At 39.4% G+C, this 18944-nt stretch overlaps 1 protein-coding gene across 7 annotated transcripts; it reads right to left on the bottom strand.

Moving 5' to 3' along the window:
- Positions 1-3886: 3886 nt before the first annotated feature.
- Positions 3887-18452, bottom strand: NMU (neuromedin U). 7 transcript variants are annotated; one of them, XM_010401652.3, is made up of 10 exons: positions 17875-18450; positions 14680-14738; positions 11354-11416; positions 11211-11270; positions 10644-10673; positions 10486-10536; positions 8395-8469; positions 6182-6235; positions 4803-4842; positions 3887-4217 (listed from the first exon to the last, which is right to left on the bottom strand). In XM_010401652.3, exons 1-9 carry the CDS (start codon positions 18014-18016, stop codon positions 4807-4809), a joined length of 570 nt encoding a protein of 189 aa, XP_010399954.1. In that variant the 5' UTR covers positions 18017-18450; the 3' UTR covers positions 3887-4217; positions 4803-4806. The 7 variants fall into 7 exon arrangements, with proteins under 7 accessions (XP_010399954.1, XP_010399955.1, XP_010399956.1 ...); XM_010401653.3 differs by having other exon boundaries at positions 11369-11416; positions 17875-18447; XM_010401654.3 differs by lacking the exon at positions 10644-10673 and having other exon boundaries at positions 17875-18452.
- Between the last annotated feature and the right edge of the window lie 492 nt (positions 18453-18944).

Here is an 18944-nt window from a genome sequence, read left to right as displayed (position 1 = left end):
TGCCTGTTTTTAAGGGTTCTTACCCCCTTGTACAGCACTGTTTTAACCTCCAACCTTGGAAAAACTTACCAACGATCAGACAGGAACTAGAAAATACAGTGGTGTGAATTAGGTGATAGACTACTATGTAAGATTGTCACAGGGTGAAAATTTAGAGGTTTTGGGCTTCTCTTTGTAGTAAATAGATAAGAGTAAAAAATATCAAAATGGAGGATTGTTGTTGTTCTCTAAACCTTCTCCTTCTTCTACTACTCCATGTTCTGCAGTAAAAGTAGTGCGGAATGATTGGATGAGGAATTCCGCAGTTCCTGGCCATGGTACTGAATAATTGGTAGTAAAGTGAAAATAAAGTATGTTTTTAGTAACTATTGGTTAAATTATCTTTAAAAGGCCATGTAAATCTTGATAATTAGACTTCACTCCTGCTTTCTGTGCGCTATGCTGTACCTGGGTCACGCTAGGGGCTCTGTTCCTCTGATAACACTTAATAAACAACTATCCAGCAGCATTGAAACTCCAGGAAAAGTCTTGGTTTATCTGTGAAACTCCTTGCAAGGACTTTTAGAAAATTCTCTCCCATCAGGAGGGATTTGATTTATGGCATGGTTCAGTGTCAGAGATGACACAAGAAAACATTAGAGCAGGTACTAAATATTTGTGTGATTCTGAAAATGAGATTAGTTTAAGGAGGAATTACAGTGCTTTTACTAGTATTTATCAGACAGTTTTAAAACAATTAATGGAAACTGAAATGTAAAATCAGTAGATGGCAGTCTTTGTCTATAAAAATACTTGCAAGGTAGAAAAGGAAAAAGCTTTACTGAAATTTGTTGAACTAAAAGCAGCTATTAATTACACTGACTGAAAGCCACTGTAGAATTGCTTTTCACAAAAAAAAAAAAATATATATATGTACAATGTTATTGTACTCTAGCAACAATACATGATAGTTTTGATTCACAACTTCCACGTATTTATATGAATTGTTCTCTGAGAGTACAGCACTAGATACACAGTATTAGTCCTAGAATTATTTTAGTCATTTTAACAATGCAACAGGAGTAAGTAGAGGTAGAATCTAGACAGAGAAAATGTTTTGATCACATTAGCTTCTCTATTTTGTGTAAACTGCACGTCTCATTTTTCTTAGTTACAATAAAATGCTGTGCAGAACTCAGCAGAGTACCTTGTAAAATATGTACAAAAATATACATGTGAATGTACAGTGTATTGCTGAAGTCTTGGTACAAGGTGCCAAAGTTTTCTGAACTCGAATACATAAACACATTGTACAGTACTGTAAGTAAAACGACTGGTGTACTCCTATTAAATAGTTGAATAAGGTTGATTGTGTCACAGTTATGCCTAAGAACAGTGTGCTGTATATCACAGAGTTCCAAAATTGCAGCATGGCTGGACTTGGAAGGGAGGTCACCTGATTCAACCCTCCTGCTCAAATAGCATCAGCCTTGAAAGCAGGCAGTCCAGAGCCATGTCCAGACAGCTTCTGAACATCACCAAAGAAGAAGACTATGCAACATTTCAGTGCTTGGTCAACCTCAGTAAAAAAGGGTTTCCTGATATTTGGAGGGAGCCTCCAGCATTTCAGTTTGTGCCCACTGCCTCCGGTCCTGTCACAGGGCACCACTAGAAACACCTTCGCTCTGTTTGCTTTATACCCTCCATTCAGGTATTTATAAACATTGATTTGGTCTCCCCTGAGCCTTCCTTCAATATAAACTTCAAATGAACATTTCCATGAAGTAAGAAATAGAAAAGCCATTAAAACCTACCTCGAATAAGAGGCAAACCAAAAACAGTAGCTGTTTATTAGGGATCCACAGCTGGCTTTTGAAACCACACAGGTTTATTGACTGGAGCATCTCTCTTATGAGGGAAGGCTGAGGGAATGGGCCTGTTCAGCCTCAAGGGGAGAAAACTGAGAAGGGACCTCATCAATGTCTATAAGTATCTGCAGGGAGGATGTCAGAGGATGGAGCCAGGCTCTTCTCAGGAGTGCCGAGCAATAGCAGAAGAGGCAGTGGGCAGAAACTGATGCACAGGAAGTTCCAGTTGAATATGAGGAAGAACTTCTTTACTGTGCGGGTGACCAAGCACTGCAACAGGTTGCCCAGAGAGGCTGTGGAATCTCCCTCACTGGAGATAGTCAAGAACTGGATGCAATCCTGTAACCTGTGCTCTAGAATGACCCTGCTCTAGCAGGGGTGTTGGACGAGATGACCCACTCTGGTCCCTCCCAGCCTGATCCATTCTGTGATTCTGTGGTTCTGCAGCTACCACCATTACAGCACAGAAATTGTAATGTATGATATAGCGAAACGATAGTAATTACTATAGTAATTCATAATAAATTTCATTTTTATTTCAGTAATATATTTAGAAACCATATTGTACCAGAAATGAGTGCTATGCTAGAAGCAGAAATGTATTTTGCTCATAATGGTCAAATTAATTATGTAATCAATTAAAAATCCTGAACATTTTGATTCCAGCACTAAAATACAGTTTTCTTCTTTAATGCATGCCATCTCCATATAGGTGGCATGGACCCCATATGCAAATCTTTCAGTTTTTCTTTTGGAGGAAGAATTCCAAAATCTCTTGATGTGTCATTCCATTCAGTACCCCTGACCCAAGTCCCTCATGGCACTCAGCTTCAGCTGCTGCCTGCCCTGGGCAGCTCGGGGCTGGGGTGACCCTCGGTGCCGCGTGCATGGCTGCCCAGGGCACTGCCTCCCCTTACACCGGCTGAAGGAGATGTGAGGGCAGCCCCAGCCCACCCAGCCCATCCTTCATGGGTTACTGCTGAGGAAACTGATCCCACTTAAAACTATTCCAGAAGAAAAGGAAAAAACCAAACCCCGACAAACAGAAGATTAACAAAATCCGAACAAACCAAATGTCAAAGAGTGACCTGCTCCAGGTGGTGGTTTGGGGTGACCAAAGGCAGCCACCCCGCTCCCAGCCCTGCCCGTCAGCCATGGGTTGCTCACATCCTGCCTGCTGGAGAGGGAGCTGTCAGCCCTGTGATGTAAGGCACTTCTGGAAAAAGCTTAAAACAAATAACCTAGTTTAATACAATACAATATAAAAGGCATTTTGCAGCAGGCCCTGCACTAGTTCTGAGCAGGGGTCATACATAACTAGATCCTCTGTTCACAAATAATTATGCCAGTTCAACTGGAGACACAGTGAACTGCAGAGCAAAAACAAGTGGGCAGGAAAAGGTCTTCTCAATCTGGCTTCCTTTGAGGCCATAACTTTTCCAGCTACCTTCTGAAGTTTCACTGCTCATCCAAAACTGCAGGAGCAGGAGTAGTAATGCTGAGGCCAATTCAAACCATGACCAGCCAATACAACGTTAAAAACTTTAGTCCACTGCTAAACTGAACCATACAAGCACCGGATGGTTTGGGTTGGAAGGAACCTTAAAGAACATCTAGTTCTGAGTGATGAGTTACTTTCAATGTAATTACAACCTCAACAACATCATTTAACACAATTCTGATGTGAAAATAAACTTGGACAGAGAAGCTGGGAAGATTGTGAGGCTAACTTGTGCTTCTGAGTAGAGTTTCTTTCAGTCTCCATCAAAAGCAGTTGAGTTTTCAAGCAAATTTTAATCCCAGTTGCAATTAAGTCTTCCTCTGAATGAGAATCATAGTGCATCTGTGTTCTTAATAGCTAAAAATAGATGCCATTATATTTTAGTTGAATTCAAGTCAAGATATTTCTTCAAAACATGTAACTTGTTCATGTTCCTTTTATTAAGGGAAAAGGGATTCTCATCTGGCTTTTTTCAGCCAGTGAAACACACAAATCACAATGTATTCTGGAAAAAATGTGGTAGTGTATATTGCAAACATTCTCATTAAAACAACTCTCCGGCTGAGGGCCTTTATTTAGAAGGGAAAATTTGCTTAACAGTGTTATTAGAGGCAATGTCTGTTGCATGCAAACACTGACTCTTTTACATGTGGTTGTAAACATCATAACACTAGGAAACAAAGAATTTTAATATGCTTTTAATATAATCAAGAAAGTAAAGAACTTCTTAACAGAATCTGGTTTAAGAACATTTACATTCGAGTGATTTCTGATTGTACATTAATAACGAATAATTACTGTAAGGAAAACAGTATGTCCATGTACTCAGCTTTCCTGCAGTTTTAGTTCTAAATCGGGAATCTAAAATCCTGAAAAATAAGATAAAGCATTAGCTGTTGATGTAACACTAAGTTGGATATAACACTTAAAATATGATGGCAGTATAAAATATGTTAGAAAAGAGAGCATGATAATATTGGTCTACATTTTTATATCTCTCCAAATTGTTGAATGCACTGAAATTAAAGCATGAAGTTTGCACTTAGTTTAGTGAGATTTTTATCTCTGTAAGATTAGGGGATTACCTTCAGGATGTCAGTTTACTTTTTAGTATTCGTTTGACAGGTAGTTGACTCAGTTCTTTCTTAGAGGTACTTATCATCAGCAGCACCACTTTCCAAATTGTTTACAAATGTGGGATATTTTCCATTTCTTGCTGCCTGAAACACCTCTCTCCTCTCTGCTCTGGGAACTGAGTACCTACAGCTTCTGTTCACTTCATCTATAGATAAGTGTATTTAACACATCTGGGAGAAGTTTGTGGGCAGAAAGCTAAGTCGATTACGCAGTTAAAGGCTTTCTGAGACAACTTCTCAACAAAAATATTGTGGTCTATTTGGATAAAAATGAACTAATTTACATGTAGATCATGATTAAAAGTATTAAATAAATACCTCCTTAGCGAAAATCCACTGATCTCTTTCCATTACGTGGCTGAAAGACAAGTATTTAATAAGTGCTCTGTAAAACTGACAGAATTTAGTAACAAAGCCCCAAAACATCTTGGTGTGTATAGAAATTTGTACATTTCTCAACAGCGTCATTGTGATTATCATCAAAGATAGATCTGACATAAGTTATTGTTTAATCTATATCTACCTCTGGAGGAGAATTATACACTAAAATTTACTGCATATCAACTGAAGAATGAATTATCTATCTTGTATGATTTTTTAAGGGGGAGAATGCCGCAAGCAGTCACTTCAAGAGATCATTAATCCTTATTCTTATTGTATTTTCTTAAAATGTGCTGATTGTTATTATTGCATTGTAAGTGTTTGTTGCTATTAAACAAATACATGTCTTTTTAGACTGTATTCTTTGATATAGGCAGATTTTCTCCCTTTTCACTGTGGTGTTTTTCAGAACTATTTTGCACTAGCGAGGGACTTGATACAACTTCTACGAAAGTTGAAAAAAAATTTCTTCATGGGCTTAATAAGGATTTGCCTTTTACTGTGGAAGGATGAATGCACCAATGCTAATATTACCCATAACTTTGGCCTGTCATAACAAGCCTAAGGATCCAAGCCTGATACATAAGAAATGTAACTATACAAACTTGTGGTCTTTTCATTAGAATTAGAGAATAATTTAGACTGCAAACAAGGCATTTAAGATCTTTGAGTACAACCCTAGCCACATTCTTATTTAAAGCCATTAGTCACTTTCTTATTTAAGTAGAAATACTAACCAAAATCAAGAGAACTATTCAAAAGTCTGACTTGCCACCTTCTCAATTTTGCTAAAATGAAGTAAAAAGGCTCTATGGCATAAAAGCTGTATTCAGTCTCATGAGAATTTCTCTATCTAGTTGTTTACCTTACTGGTCAAAACACAAGGAAAATTGCAAGGTCAGACCTAGCAGTGTGTAAGCATGGAATCCTATCATGTGCAAACATACTCTGTTGATGATGTTTTTGTAACATAAAGCATTATAACAATGCTTTATGAAGATTTTCCAAAATGCCCTATTTTCTAGAACTTTCTCTGACAATTAGATATGAAATAATCAATGACGTCTTAAGGCGTAGCATGGTATCATGTAGACACAAACCTATGAATATGATTTTTAAAAAAATTCCTCCTATGCCTTTATTTTAATTCAAGAAAATGTCAGGAGCAGACCTGGAGAAGTCCTGTAGAGTGGAATGCCCTTACTGAAAACAATTTTCCTCAATCACAGTAATTCTTTCTGTAATTCAGTGGTTTCTCTACTTTTTTTTTTAACTTTCACCACAAAGCAAAAATGAAAAATTCAAACAAACCATACCCTGTAGAAAAAGTAGCCTCTACTTTGAATAACTCTGGGTCCTTCAAGTTCTTCCTGGAAAAAAAAAGTATTTTAAATTATATCTACAGCTGTAAATTACTACATGCAAGAGTGGTTGTTTACATACACATAAAAAGTAATTCTTCAGAACTATATACAATCTTACCCCTTAAATGCTTTATGTGCATTTCTCTTCATGTCAGTGACAAGAAGTTTATGTTGTCATGTAGAAAGAGCAAACATGAATGGGGCCAAATTCCACCTGAAGTTTTAGCTCAGGTCAGATTGCTTTAGAATGGTACTAGAAATGATGAACAGCCTTTGCCTCTGATGTGGGAACCTAGCTTCCCACATCAGATTTTCCAGGTTTCATTACCCAGGCACATCCAGGGTCTTCATGGTGATGGAGTCTCTACAGATAGAGTTGCTTTTTTCATCTTGCAGGAGGACAACAATGCAAAGCTTAAATATCAGAAATACTTGGGCTGCTCCCAGGAATGAGATCCCAGACTGTTCTCAAAGGTGTACCATAACCACCCCTCTCACATTAACTCCCAAAGAGCAGTGCTTATGATAGTCTGTCCTGTCTGTGCTGCACACAGGGTGAAACAACTGTCTAGTGATCCATACAGCAAGGAGGGTAACAAATGATGAAGAAAATAGAAATTCCATTTAAATGTAACAAGTACAAAACATGAAGTATCCAGTTGCTTTAATGAGACCTTCATGATTAGAGAACACATTAACTTAATCACAGTATTTTATTTGCTTCTGTTAGTATCAGATGGGAGTGATGTGTCTGTCCTGCAGGTGGGGAGACAGTTTGAGAAACAAAACAGTCTCAGTGTTATGCTTAACAGAACATAAAATGTAGATGGCTTTTATTTAGCAATGAGGATATTTCTCAACTAAAAACTGGGGTGCTGTGATCTCTTGGGTGAATATCATAAGGTGAAGTGTCATGGAAAGGAATCACTTCGTGCTCTATTCTAATGCTGTGAGAATTGTGTAAAAGAGAATGACTCCCATCATTTCCAAGCTACAGAAGTAGATTCAATCCAGGGAAGCTTTGAAAGGAAGTGGGGTTTAACCTATACATCATTTTTGAGCCTTGATTTTAATTCTGACTTAGGTTCACCACATATAGCATTATATTCAGTTTCTTGCTGTATGTAAAATATCTGTATGATTTTTGTTTCTATTGTTGTTCTCATTTTAGCATTACCTGGGTGTGAAGTACCCATCTTGTATTTATAATCTGATCACTACTATAATTTTTTATATTTCAAAAGGATAAATTTTTTTCTGTACATTGCCTTTTAAGTGTCTTACAGTATTCATATGTCATTTTTTTCTACTTTTTCTACTCAATGTGTGAACAATGTGTGAAAACAGGAACAAAATAGGCAGCTGTTGCAAGATTAAGAAATTCATCTAGAACATAAAAGGAATCAAGGGTACAATTACTAGTGAGAAATTGTGATTTATGTTAATATGTCATTTTCTTCTTACAGCCAGACACTTCATGAAGTGTCTGGCTGTAAATAGTGTTCTTGTTTGAGGTCATGTCAGAAGTTTGATACTAGAAAACAGGTGAAGCTAAGAATCTGTCGTTTTTGTAACACCCGCCTTCTAAACTTCCAAGAGTTTGGAGATGTTAAAAAGAAATAAATACCTGCCATAATAAATATGCATGTTCACAAGCCTGTGTGTATATATGTACACAGAAAAATATGTATTCATGAAGATGTATGATTACTCAGAGTTTTATTTTAATGCCTGCCCTCTAGAAGGTATTTTGCTCAGTCTCTTAGATTGACTGCCAAGAAAATGCTTGAGTTGTCTTTCATAGATCATATCCTACCAGGCAAGCTGTAGCTCAAGAGAAGTCAAAGCTGTGAAAAAATCTGGTGTTGTTCCAAACTGGGAAGAAAGAATGAATTTAATAGAGCAGGTTTCCTCCTTCACCCATCCACCTTTTCAATTCCTTGTCTAGTCAGGGAGAGAGGTGGATGTGTTTATGCACAGCAGGTTCTGTTTTTCGTCCCAACATGAGGAAGAAAAAAGATCAGCAGCAAGATAACCCTTCCTGGATAACATTCTGGGACACCAACCGAAATATATAAGCAGAAAGGTCTACAAGGGCATTTTTAGAAAAGCTAATGAGTCACAAAGCGTGAGAACACAAGCATGCAGAGTTTAAGTTTACATACGTCCAGTTTGTATCTCTTCAGTCTTCTCTCATTAAGCTGAGGAACGAGTTGCAGTAAAGGATGCAGGACAGACGACTGAGAGGACACGAACACACATACATGAGCAACAGTGAAATTTAGCCCTTATGATGCAAAAAAAGTCTCTGCAATATTGGCTTATGGACCAAACATGCACCAAAAAAGGACTGAAGATGTTCATCGAGAAACTTATTTTTTTTAACATTTTGACTTGAAAATAAGCAGGTACCAACATTTATATTTACACTATGCAGAGTGGTGGAGGAAAAAGCTATGCATCCTACCTTAACTAATTGAAAGTTCAGAACCATTTACACACTCCTGGAATTATTCAGACTTTGATGAGTCTCTATGAGTTGTACTGAGAATATTTCCATGCAGTATTCCTACTAACACTTCTAAAATTCTCTACTATGGAAATTAGCAGCTTCAACCTCTGTTGTACTGAAAAGTTCATTTTACTTCAAAATAAATTGCAATGACAAAATTGGGTTGTTTTCTAGAGAAAAGTGTGCAGTAGGAATCCATTCTTGAGTGACATTTGTAACCATGGCACTGGTCACTCTATCTAAGCTCCAATCATGAAATTTCTTGTTCAACAAGATTTTAAGCTTGCCGACAGCCTAGTTAAGTACAGTGGCATTGTGTGCAGCCTAAGTGCTCACCCTGGAAAAACACAACCATGTGGGATTTTGGAAAGAGGTCCACAGGGAGAAATAAAGAATAAAAACCTGTGTTCCATTAACCAATTTAAACCTTCAACTCATATAAATGTAATTTAAAAAATAATGCATTTTCGATACAATACTTCTTACAAAAGTAATGCAATTAAGATATATGGAGTAACCAGAGTTACCAAAGTGTTATTGTACTTAATAGGTAAAAAGAACTTGCTTATTTGTAGCCAATTTTGTGCTATCTGCCAAAGGTAGGCAAGCCTTATACATAAAAAAAGTAGGAGTCTGATGTGAGTGAAGGAGTTAATGGACATCCCAGCTGTCCACTTCGGCTCTGTCTTGCAGACAGTGGAGAGAGGTTATAAAGCTGAGGAATGATGGATCTCACCTAAGTTAGTATCTCTGAGAACGGCTAGAAAATAATCATCTGAACAGCTAAACCAAAAGAAGTGAGAAAGCAGTAATCTCTGGGGGCAGTGGCAAAGATATGCAGGATGGTGGTGAAGTGGGATGCAGTAGGGTGAAGTGGGATGCAGTACCCTTTTAAGCAGGAGCAGCAGCAGAAATAGCTCATTTCACTGTGCCTTAACTACCCTTAAATCCTCCAAAGCAACTCTAGCATGAAAACATTGACCCCCAATATGAATGACACCACTTTCTAGGAAATACACCACGTATTTCTGAAGAAATGTAAAGAACAAGGCAAAAATGGACATTAGCATGTAAGAATGATTGTTAAGAAACAAGAAAATATGAATATGTTTAACTTTCTCGAAATCCTATGGTGCATAGATGCACCCAGGTAACAGTATGTTTGCACTTCAAAAGCGAGAATGGATCACATGTACTTGACTTGGTTTATGACAATGCTTTTAGAGCAACAATTCTTTGCCATGGTTTAAACTATATTTTTCATTCAAAATATAATCCAAAGTCCAAGTGAAACTTAAATACTATTTTGCCTGCTACATATTTATGACATGTGCAAATGAATTAATACAGTTTAATTAATAATGAATAAAAATGCTTTAAGAGTATCTAATAGTTATGGTCATGTTCTCAGCTTCTGTAAGTCCACATTGTTTCACTGCCTGTGCTATGTTCCAAAACCTGAAAAAAGTATTTGATCTCACTCTTAAAATTTGAAACTACAAGATTAAGATTCAGTTGGGATTCCATGAATGTTTGGTGGGGTTTGTTGGAATTTTTTCCCACACCTGTACAGTATTTATGATCCTCTCCCATATTATTAAAACACCTTCTGTACTTTAAACATGCAACTCCCGGTCCTGAGCTTGCTATACAGTTGGAGAGACGACTGCAGAAAGGAACATTGCCTTGGTTTTATATACAAGCACACATGTACTCACTCACAAGGAGGTACTATGCCACTTACCATGATGTCTGAGTTGCCCGAGTCATGAGTCTTAGAATAATGAAATAAGAACTGTTTGAAAAAATTAAAAGTGGGGTTTTACTACAAAACAGGGCAAGAGCGTTGTGATTTTCTTGCCTTTTTTTAGAGTGATTGTAGGACATATGTAGATATCTTACCCTTTTGGTGTTGTCTTTCTCATCTAAACCCTGTGGGAATAATAGTTGGTAGAGAGGCTTTTATTCATTAAAATAAAAAGCACAATGGATAATTTTGATTACATACATAATCTTTTCAGCACTGGGTTGGAATATTCTTCCTTGGCAGATGTATTATATGTCTTTGTTTATCAATGTAACTAATAATTTCAAACTCTGTAGAGAGCATTGATTACTCTGCCCTAGAAGAGTTAGATGTGTTTAGCAGATGTTCCCTTGTACATCCCCAGACTCTCGTAAATAAATTTCTTTGTCTATTGAGAATTCATTGTTTTTCTAATCTAGAGCAATAAAAATGCCTAACACCTTGTACCCAGCCTGGAGATTATTTTCCAAACATCGATGTATCCCTGCTGTCTTTACAAGGTGTTACATTCTGACAATGTAGCATTTCAGAGTGAAAACAGATAGAAATACTTCCTGCACTGAATGACAGTTTTCATACTGAGTCCTCAGAATTCATTGTAGACAATGGCACAGTGAGAGATCAGGCTTCAAAAATGCTAAGCAGTCTTTTGTGTGTGTTACCTGTGGTTTCTGGAGAAATCCCATGACCAAAAAACAAAGTTCTTCCAGTGTACTGGACACCTAATGCAAAGAAAACAGGAACTCAGCTATCACACTTGCAATTCTACTACGTATAACAAACAGTATCAAAATAGTAGAGTTACCTCTGTCTGACTCACCCGAGGTTGAGAATCTGTGGACAGGTAAGCAGAACATGCATCATCTATCTGTAAGAGTTCACACACTTTTTTTAGGAAGTCAGAGTAATAAAAACAAGTGAAATATGTATATTTTCAGAAAAAGGTAAGTGCAGCAAGCTACAGGCTTGTCTATTGTAAGGCATCCTCATAGGTCCATTCATTAAATACTTTGCATTCAAAGGGGGAAGGGCCTTAACCACATAAAAAAGAAAACAACAACCACAACAAACTTATACTTGCTTGATCTGAACAAACATACCTATCTGTGACCTTTATTCCCTTACTGACCACATACTCAACTACAAACTTCTCAGACTAAGTCATATTTTAAGTTATGGTTGTAAGCATCTGGGGCATGAACTATGAACTTGAATCTCTTCTGCAATATCTTTGTATTACACAAAACTGTGAAGAAAATGACAAAACTAAGGAAAGGGATTCAAGGATCAATCCTCAAACACAACTCTTTCCATCGGATTACAGCATCCCTGCAGGTGTATGACACATGCATCCCTTGAGTGATTATGATATGTGCTGGCACATCTCATGCACACCAGTCGATTTGTGCCAGCAATTTCCTAAACACAGTGTGAAACAACCCTACTCTTTGTCTTCACCAGTCTTTTCAAAGCTGTCTTCATTCAGTGCTGTGATAATCTTGCCTTGGAAGAAGTACTGAACAAGTGATTCCTACCCATCCTCTCCCTATGGTTCATAACTTTGTATTAACTACATCCTCCTTCTGTTGTCTCTTTTCCAAGATGAAAGAACACTGTAATACTACTAATTTTTAGTGGAGTTATTAATAGAGAAGGCATAAGAAATGGAATAAAAGGTATTTGAGTTCACAGAAATAATATTACTGGTGCTGAAACTCCTGAGTATTCTGTAAGGAAAAGTCTCCAACGCTGCAACTAAAGTCGCACAATTTAATAATGATGACAAAAATCAACTTAAAATTTTATTAAATAACTTTAAAGTTGTATCAAGAGTAACCTCCATCATTATAAGCTATTTTTTTCATGTAATGTTTGATAGTGTAAGATGAAAAAAATCTTTGCCACTCATGTTGTTCACAGGCTGCATAAAAAACATAATGGTTTGGGGTCTCTTAATAGAGCAGTTAATGCAATTGTTCTTGCAATTTTATTGTAGATAAAAAGCCCTAAATGACACTAATTAGCAATGAAAACATAAAAGAAAAAAAGAAATTTTTTTAAGAAAATGCATATCTGAGCACTTCAGGACAGGAGATAATCCATTTCTCCAGAGACGATCCATGAGAAAGCATTAGCAGACATAGTGAGAAAACTAATAGCTCACAGAATTCCCTTTTCAAATAGGTTTTGCTGGTAACACATCCTCTCTCTCCTTCCTTCATCTTGCATGTGTTTGAGTGTATTAGTTCAGCTTCACTACTTTCAGAGTAAGAAAGCATAGAGGAAGAAGACAGCAATGAATGAGATAAAATTAGGCTGAAGTAATTTTGGAAACTTATGTTAAAAAGAGTGTACTTTCATCTTGGGGGGTTGTTTGTGTTTGGGTTTTATTTGTATATTTACTTGACTCAGAGAACTACCATAGCTGAGTAGCAGAACAAGCCAGAGAGTGCTTTGTGTTCAACACAATGGTATCTTTCAGCTAAAACCTTTGCAGAAAAAGCAAGGGTTGAGGAAAAGCCACAATTTATGTTAATTCCTTTTAAAAAAATTAATAGTTTCTTTTATGGATCTTCTCTCAGGTTTTCTCTTCTGTCTCAGAAATGTAGCCTGAGAGTAGAAGATTGCAAGTTGCTTTGTGTTGGTTAAATAACATAAAGAAACAAAAGGAAGTAAGAGACAAGTAAAGAAAAAAGTACTTATTTACAAAGTTCTCATATTTATAAACTCAGAGCCATTCCTGCAACATACAAGATTTATTTAGAGGCAGGGTTTCTCCTGAATGATCCACTAGTAAAGTAGCAAAGAGGGAAGAATTATTATTTGCACTTTAAGAAATTCCGGTGAACGAGTGTGAGTCAGTCATTAGGTTGATTTAGGGTATATAACTATATATCTAACTCTCTTTCCTTAGACCATTTCCAGTTCAGCATAATTCTGGTTATAATGGTAACTTTTATATTGCTTCTATGATGAAATTTTACAAAATTTAGTATCTTATGCATACCATTTTCTTCACTGAAATCAACAGGACCTTTGTCTTGGTTTCCAATCACCACAGGGACAAATCTTACAGCTAGCAAACCTTATCAAGACACGCAGAAATGTATAAAGCAACTTTTTAATCCAGAATGTAAATAACTAATTTTCAAAAATTCCTTACTATTATCAGGATCTTACTTCCCAAAAGACCATTTTTTCCCCTAGAGATAAATGTCACTAGGGCTCGTTCAAGTACCAGTCTGGAAATAGGTTAGGTTTTGAGTCACCATCTCCAATAGGAACTATGGGGAGATAACAGTAAGCAGAATGTCTCCTGTAATGGTCTCAATCAGAAGAAATTTACTCTCTGCATCTGCCCCCCTGATGAGTCACTTGCTTTCCAGTGTTATCAAAAGCTACTAAATTAAATGTCAACACAATAGTTGAAGGTTTCAGCAACACCAGGGCATGCAAGTGGCAGGATAAATCCTCCCCACATGTTATGCCCTGCCACTCCATCTGTTCCAAAAGGGCAGGGAAGAGCCTGCGTTAACACATGCGTCACAGTCCAGGATCAAAACAAACGTTCCTTTCAGAGATGAGACTGAAAGTTATGATACCAATCAGTAGCCAAATGTTAGAGGGGCTAATTGACACAGTACATTGTCCTTTACCTAGTAAATTGAGAAGCTGGGGTAGGATTGAACAATGTCCCAGCCTTGTGTGCAGAACAGAGGATGCAAGAGGAAAGACTGGATGAGTTGAAACAATTCCTGAGTATCAGGTACAGACTATAAAACTACCAGGTGGGTCACTGTGATGCTTCCAGGGACAGTGACTGCCTGGTCATTCACAGTTAAGTGACAACTGTTATCAAACATAGCTCTCCATTGAGACAAGACAATCTCTTCTCAGAATGACATCCCAACAATCAGTCCAGACCCTGAAGGAACTGTTCAGAATATCTGGAAAATTAAATATTTCACCTCTGTGCTGATGTCAAGATAGGAGACATACAGGAAGACATACTGGAAGAAAACACAGCTGAACTCTGTGCAAGAGAAATACTGGATGGGATGGTAAGGTGGGACTGTAGCAAGGATGGGCACAGAAGAAATGGGAGGATACCACATGGCAGATCATGCTTACCTCTTTCAACAGCTGCAAATCCTCATCTGATTCGAGTGCTTGGGATGGCATCGGTGCACCTGGAAGCACAAACCATGCTCAGCGATGCTGCACAGCAGAGGTCATTTGTGTAAGTGTCCCATGTCAGAGATACCTAGCACAACTAGCAACTGCAAAGGCCGAGAGCTGCTTGCTCCAAGGAAGCCTGTGACCCTGGGAGTTCTGCCGTTTGTCCTGTAGTTTTTGCCTGCTCTGTTTCAGCAACACAGCAGGACATTTCTTCACAAGTGCACAGCAGATATGGACACTCACACGTCTTAGCAGTAAACAGTGTGGAAGTTACTTAGGTCTCACTGAGACCTGCTCAGAAAATCACATTCCAGTGCCTACAACCTCAGGCTTTCTGAGAACTCTGCTCACCTCCAGCACATGCACTGTGAGTTGAGGATCTAAACCCTACCTCTTGCCTTCATGTATGCTACAACTGCAGAATTGAACAGGCAGTATGTAATGTACGATTGCATATAGTTAGTGCCCTTGAGATGAACATGGTGTTTTGAGAATATATGTGCATATGAATATATGAATTGTATATGAATACCATACATATGTAACTGGCTTTGTTTCCTCTGTCTTGCATATGTGATGTGGAAAAGTTTGGTCCCTCAGTAGATTAAATGTGTTATTAACTGCATAATGATGCAGTGAAGCTGTGCTTAACTTGGGGCAGCTCCTTTCTCTATCTCTTCCCACCCAGGCTGCAGACCTGGAAGTCACTGTTCCAGGGTCCCTTCCAAGTCAATGTCCAAAATACCCCTCTTACCACATTGTTATTTTACCTGGCAGTGTATTTCTGATAGCAGGGTATTGTTAGAGTCTCTGTAAATAACAGAAATGAGCATCACCAAATTGTGAGTACACTAGACACCACACAATGGTATCAGTGAGGGGATGTGCTGTAACTCCCATGGGAGGGAAACTGCTGCTGGGGAGGGTGATGCTTTATCTGTACATGCCGAGCTCTGCAGGAAACCCTTCAAAGTCATCTAATTTATACCTCTGCCCAAAGTTGCTGCCCATGAGCCACACTTAACCAGTTTATACACTGTTCCTAAAGACCTCAGTTTTAGAGAGATTTTGTAACCTCCCAGGCAGTCTAAAATTACATGTGGTCACATTTTTAAAAGAATTGGACCAAATTAAACAAAAAAGAGGTGAAGCTAGAATGTCCAGTGAGCATGGTATGAATGCCCATCATGTTATTTATTTTGCATTTACCCCTAATAACAATAATCACAGCGGTAGTTAGTTCCAGGCATTAAGGGATGGATTTCAAAACAACATTTTTGTACTGGCACAGACTTAAGCTGACTAATTATTATGGACGCTTGCTTTGCCCCAAAAAAAGAATTAGAGGGACTCTTAATTCCACACTACATAGAAGTGGGATTTTATTTTAAATTTTTGAGTTGTTCACATAAAAAGGAAACCGATTCCCAATTATTTGTTTCATTTCAAGGAAAAATGCCAAATAAATTAAAGGTGCTACAGTTGTCTTACTTTGTCTTCTTCTCTTAAATTAGTGCATTCAAACTGGAGTATTACCTGGGACTAGTATCCTGGTTGCAAAGCGTAGAACAGGGCAACACTTCAAATTAGCACAGCTTCCCCATCAAAGCATTGCCTGCCTATCTCTGAACACTGTTTCTGCCATTGCCTGGTTCCCAAGGCTTTTCAGGGAGAGCTAAAGAAATTCATTAGCATGAATTAGTAAACGTTAGGGCACCAAGCAAGAAAGCCTGACTACCCCAACTTTCTCTTTTTTTTTTTTTTTTTTTGGCCTGTAGCATAAACTTTTGGATAGAGAAGATAAATTATTTCACCCACTCCTCACTTTCCTTTACCCTTCTCCACATATTCAAAAATTTTTATTTCATGTGCAATCCCATCTGTTTTGTGCACCTAGGACTGTGTTCCTCCGAGGACCGAGCAGTGTTCCTCCATCACCCCATCCAGAACAGGGCTGCAGTACCTACAGGACTTCATTAATTTACACAACAGCACACACAATGAAACATTAAGTTGTTTTGCAATATATACAAAATAACCATAGGGGGGAAAAAAAAAAAAAAAGCAAGAGAGAGAAGAGAGAGAGAGGAGGGAGAGGAGGGATAGGAAGGAGAGAGAGACAGAGAAGGAAAGAAATGTGTGTTATTGAAAAAGAGTCCTATTCAAAGGGAACATGGAGGAGAAAATCCTTCAAACTAAACAAAATCAACATTGTCCACAACCCATTTGCTCTCTTATCCTTCAATTCTGCCATCTTTAAAAATTCAGCTTCTTTCAAGGCAGTAGAATGCCAGATGCACAGCCTGGGACTGACTTCTTACATCTTGTCTTCCCTCTACTGCTCTCCCTAAACAAGCTCCTGGCAATCGTTTGTGTAAGAACAGTGATGAAATACTGTGTGCCATTGCCCTTCGCTACACTCCTCTTCCTTCCCTCCCCTCTTCCACATCTTCAGAACTTATTTTTAACATAATATTAAGTATGCTCTAATTCGATTTCTTTGATTATTGATATTAAAAGAAAACACAACAAAGCAGAACAAAACCTCACAACTAAAGCAAATCCCACGCATATAATACAAACAAAATGGAAATAGTCCTTGCACAGCATTTTGTAATGTTACTTTGCAAGGTGTAAGTAGCTAATCTATCTGAGGTGGGAAAATAGAGTAAAGAGAGTATGGTTTGTTAAACAGGCCACTAGATGCTTCACAAGAGCTCCTTGCTACAAAAATAGCAACTTTCAGGATTCCTCACCTGATAAATATTGCTACATGTAGGACTGCCAGAGGGTCCTAGATCCTAATTTTTCCTGCAGTTTTGTACATGCTGTTTCATCTCTTTTCTTGCCTTTTAAAAATCAGAATAAATGATACTTAAAATTAAATCTCTTTTTAAAAAAGCCTATTCCCCAAGCTGCTGGAGTGTTTTGCCAGGACAGAGTAATCCTACCGGGATCCGGGAAGAAGTCACCCAGACCTATCCCCGAAACCGTCCCCAGCAGCTGCGCCCTCCAGAGCATCCTTGCCCCTCTCCAGCGGCGCCGCTGCCGCCGGCCCGCACGGCTGGCAGGCTGCGCGCACCCTGCTCCCAAATCATGCGCAGAGCTGGCGGAGCAGGAAGGGGCTGCGAGCGGGATGCTCCTCACCTTTGCAAGCAGACATCGAGGAGGCGAGGAGGACGAAGAGGAGGAGTAGCGGGGACCCGGGCAGAGCCGCGGCGTCTCCTGCCTTCCTCAGGCTGCGCTGGGGGGTGGCCGCGGGGGGCTGATGGTGGCAGAGGTGTCCCATGTCCGCCGAGTGCCCGGCGCCGCCGCTCTGCCAGCCGCTCGTCTGGGCATGTCCTCGCTCCCTGCCCCAACTTTTTAAATGTCCCCGACACGTGGACGAGCTCCAGCCGGGCTCGGGGAGGGCTGCCCCGCTCCCCCCGGGGGCCGGCGGCTGGTGACTCACCCCGCTCCGCCCCGGGGCAGGGCCGCTGGACCCCGTGCTGGCACGGCGGGTGCCCCTGCTTGGCACAGAGGCGAGGCGCTGGCCAGGCTCCAGGCCCTTTATTAAACCCCCTCCTTAAAAGCAAGTCCATGTTTTAATCCCCCGGAGCCCTGCAGGAGCCGCGGTGGCTGGTGCGGGAGGTACTGCTCCTCCACTGCCGTGGGTGTTCGGAGCGACGGAACGAGCGGCAAAGGGCGTTCAAACACTGTCCCAGGCCGGTGTACGCGGGAGAAGAGGCGTGATTTAAAGTGGGGAAATCGGACCCATTGGCTGATTTGCCCCCAGCTAGCTGAACGTGGGAGTAAATCTCGTGGAGCTTTCACGTGGGAGAAACCGTCGGTGACTGGGATGCGGGGCTTCGGGGATGCGCACCCCTCTCTCTGCCTTGGCACCCGCCGAATGGTCACTGAGTTTTCTGAAGACTCCCTGGCTGCAGGGGTGTGACTGCCTCCTGACTTTTCCTATGCCTTAAATACACACGCAATGCCACACGACGAAATAGAACTCAGTGATATGGTTATATTTAGAGATTAAAATCCTAATACCGTGCTTAGCAAGGTATTTTACTTAAAATACAGCTGCAGACCTTGGTCCCTATTTATGACTGTAGATAATAAAAGCAACTACATTATATGACAGTCAGAAGTACAGACACTCCAAATCTGTTAAGGCACTCGGGCAGTTTAGTCCAGCCATCCCTGAAACACAGGCTCTGTCTTACCAGAGT

The sequence above is a fragment of the Corvus cornix genome, chromosome 4 (genome assembly GCF_000738735.6).
Source record: "Corvus cornix cornix isolate S_Up_H32 chromosome 4, ASM73873v5, whole genome shotgun sequence".
Lineage (NCBI taxonomy): Eukaryota > Metazoa > Chordata > Aves > Passeriformes > Corvidae > Corvus > Corvus cornix.
Note: the sequence above shows the minus strand (reverse complement) of the source record. Positions and strands in the feature narration are given on the sequence as shown.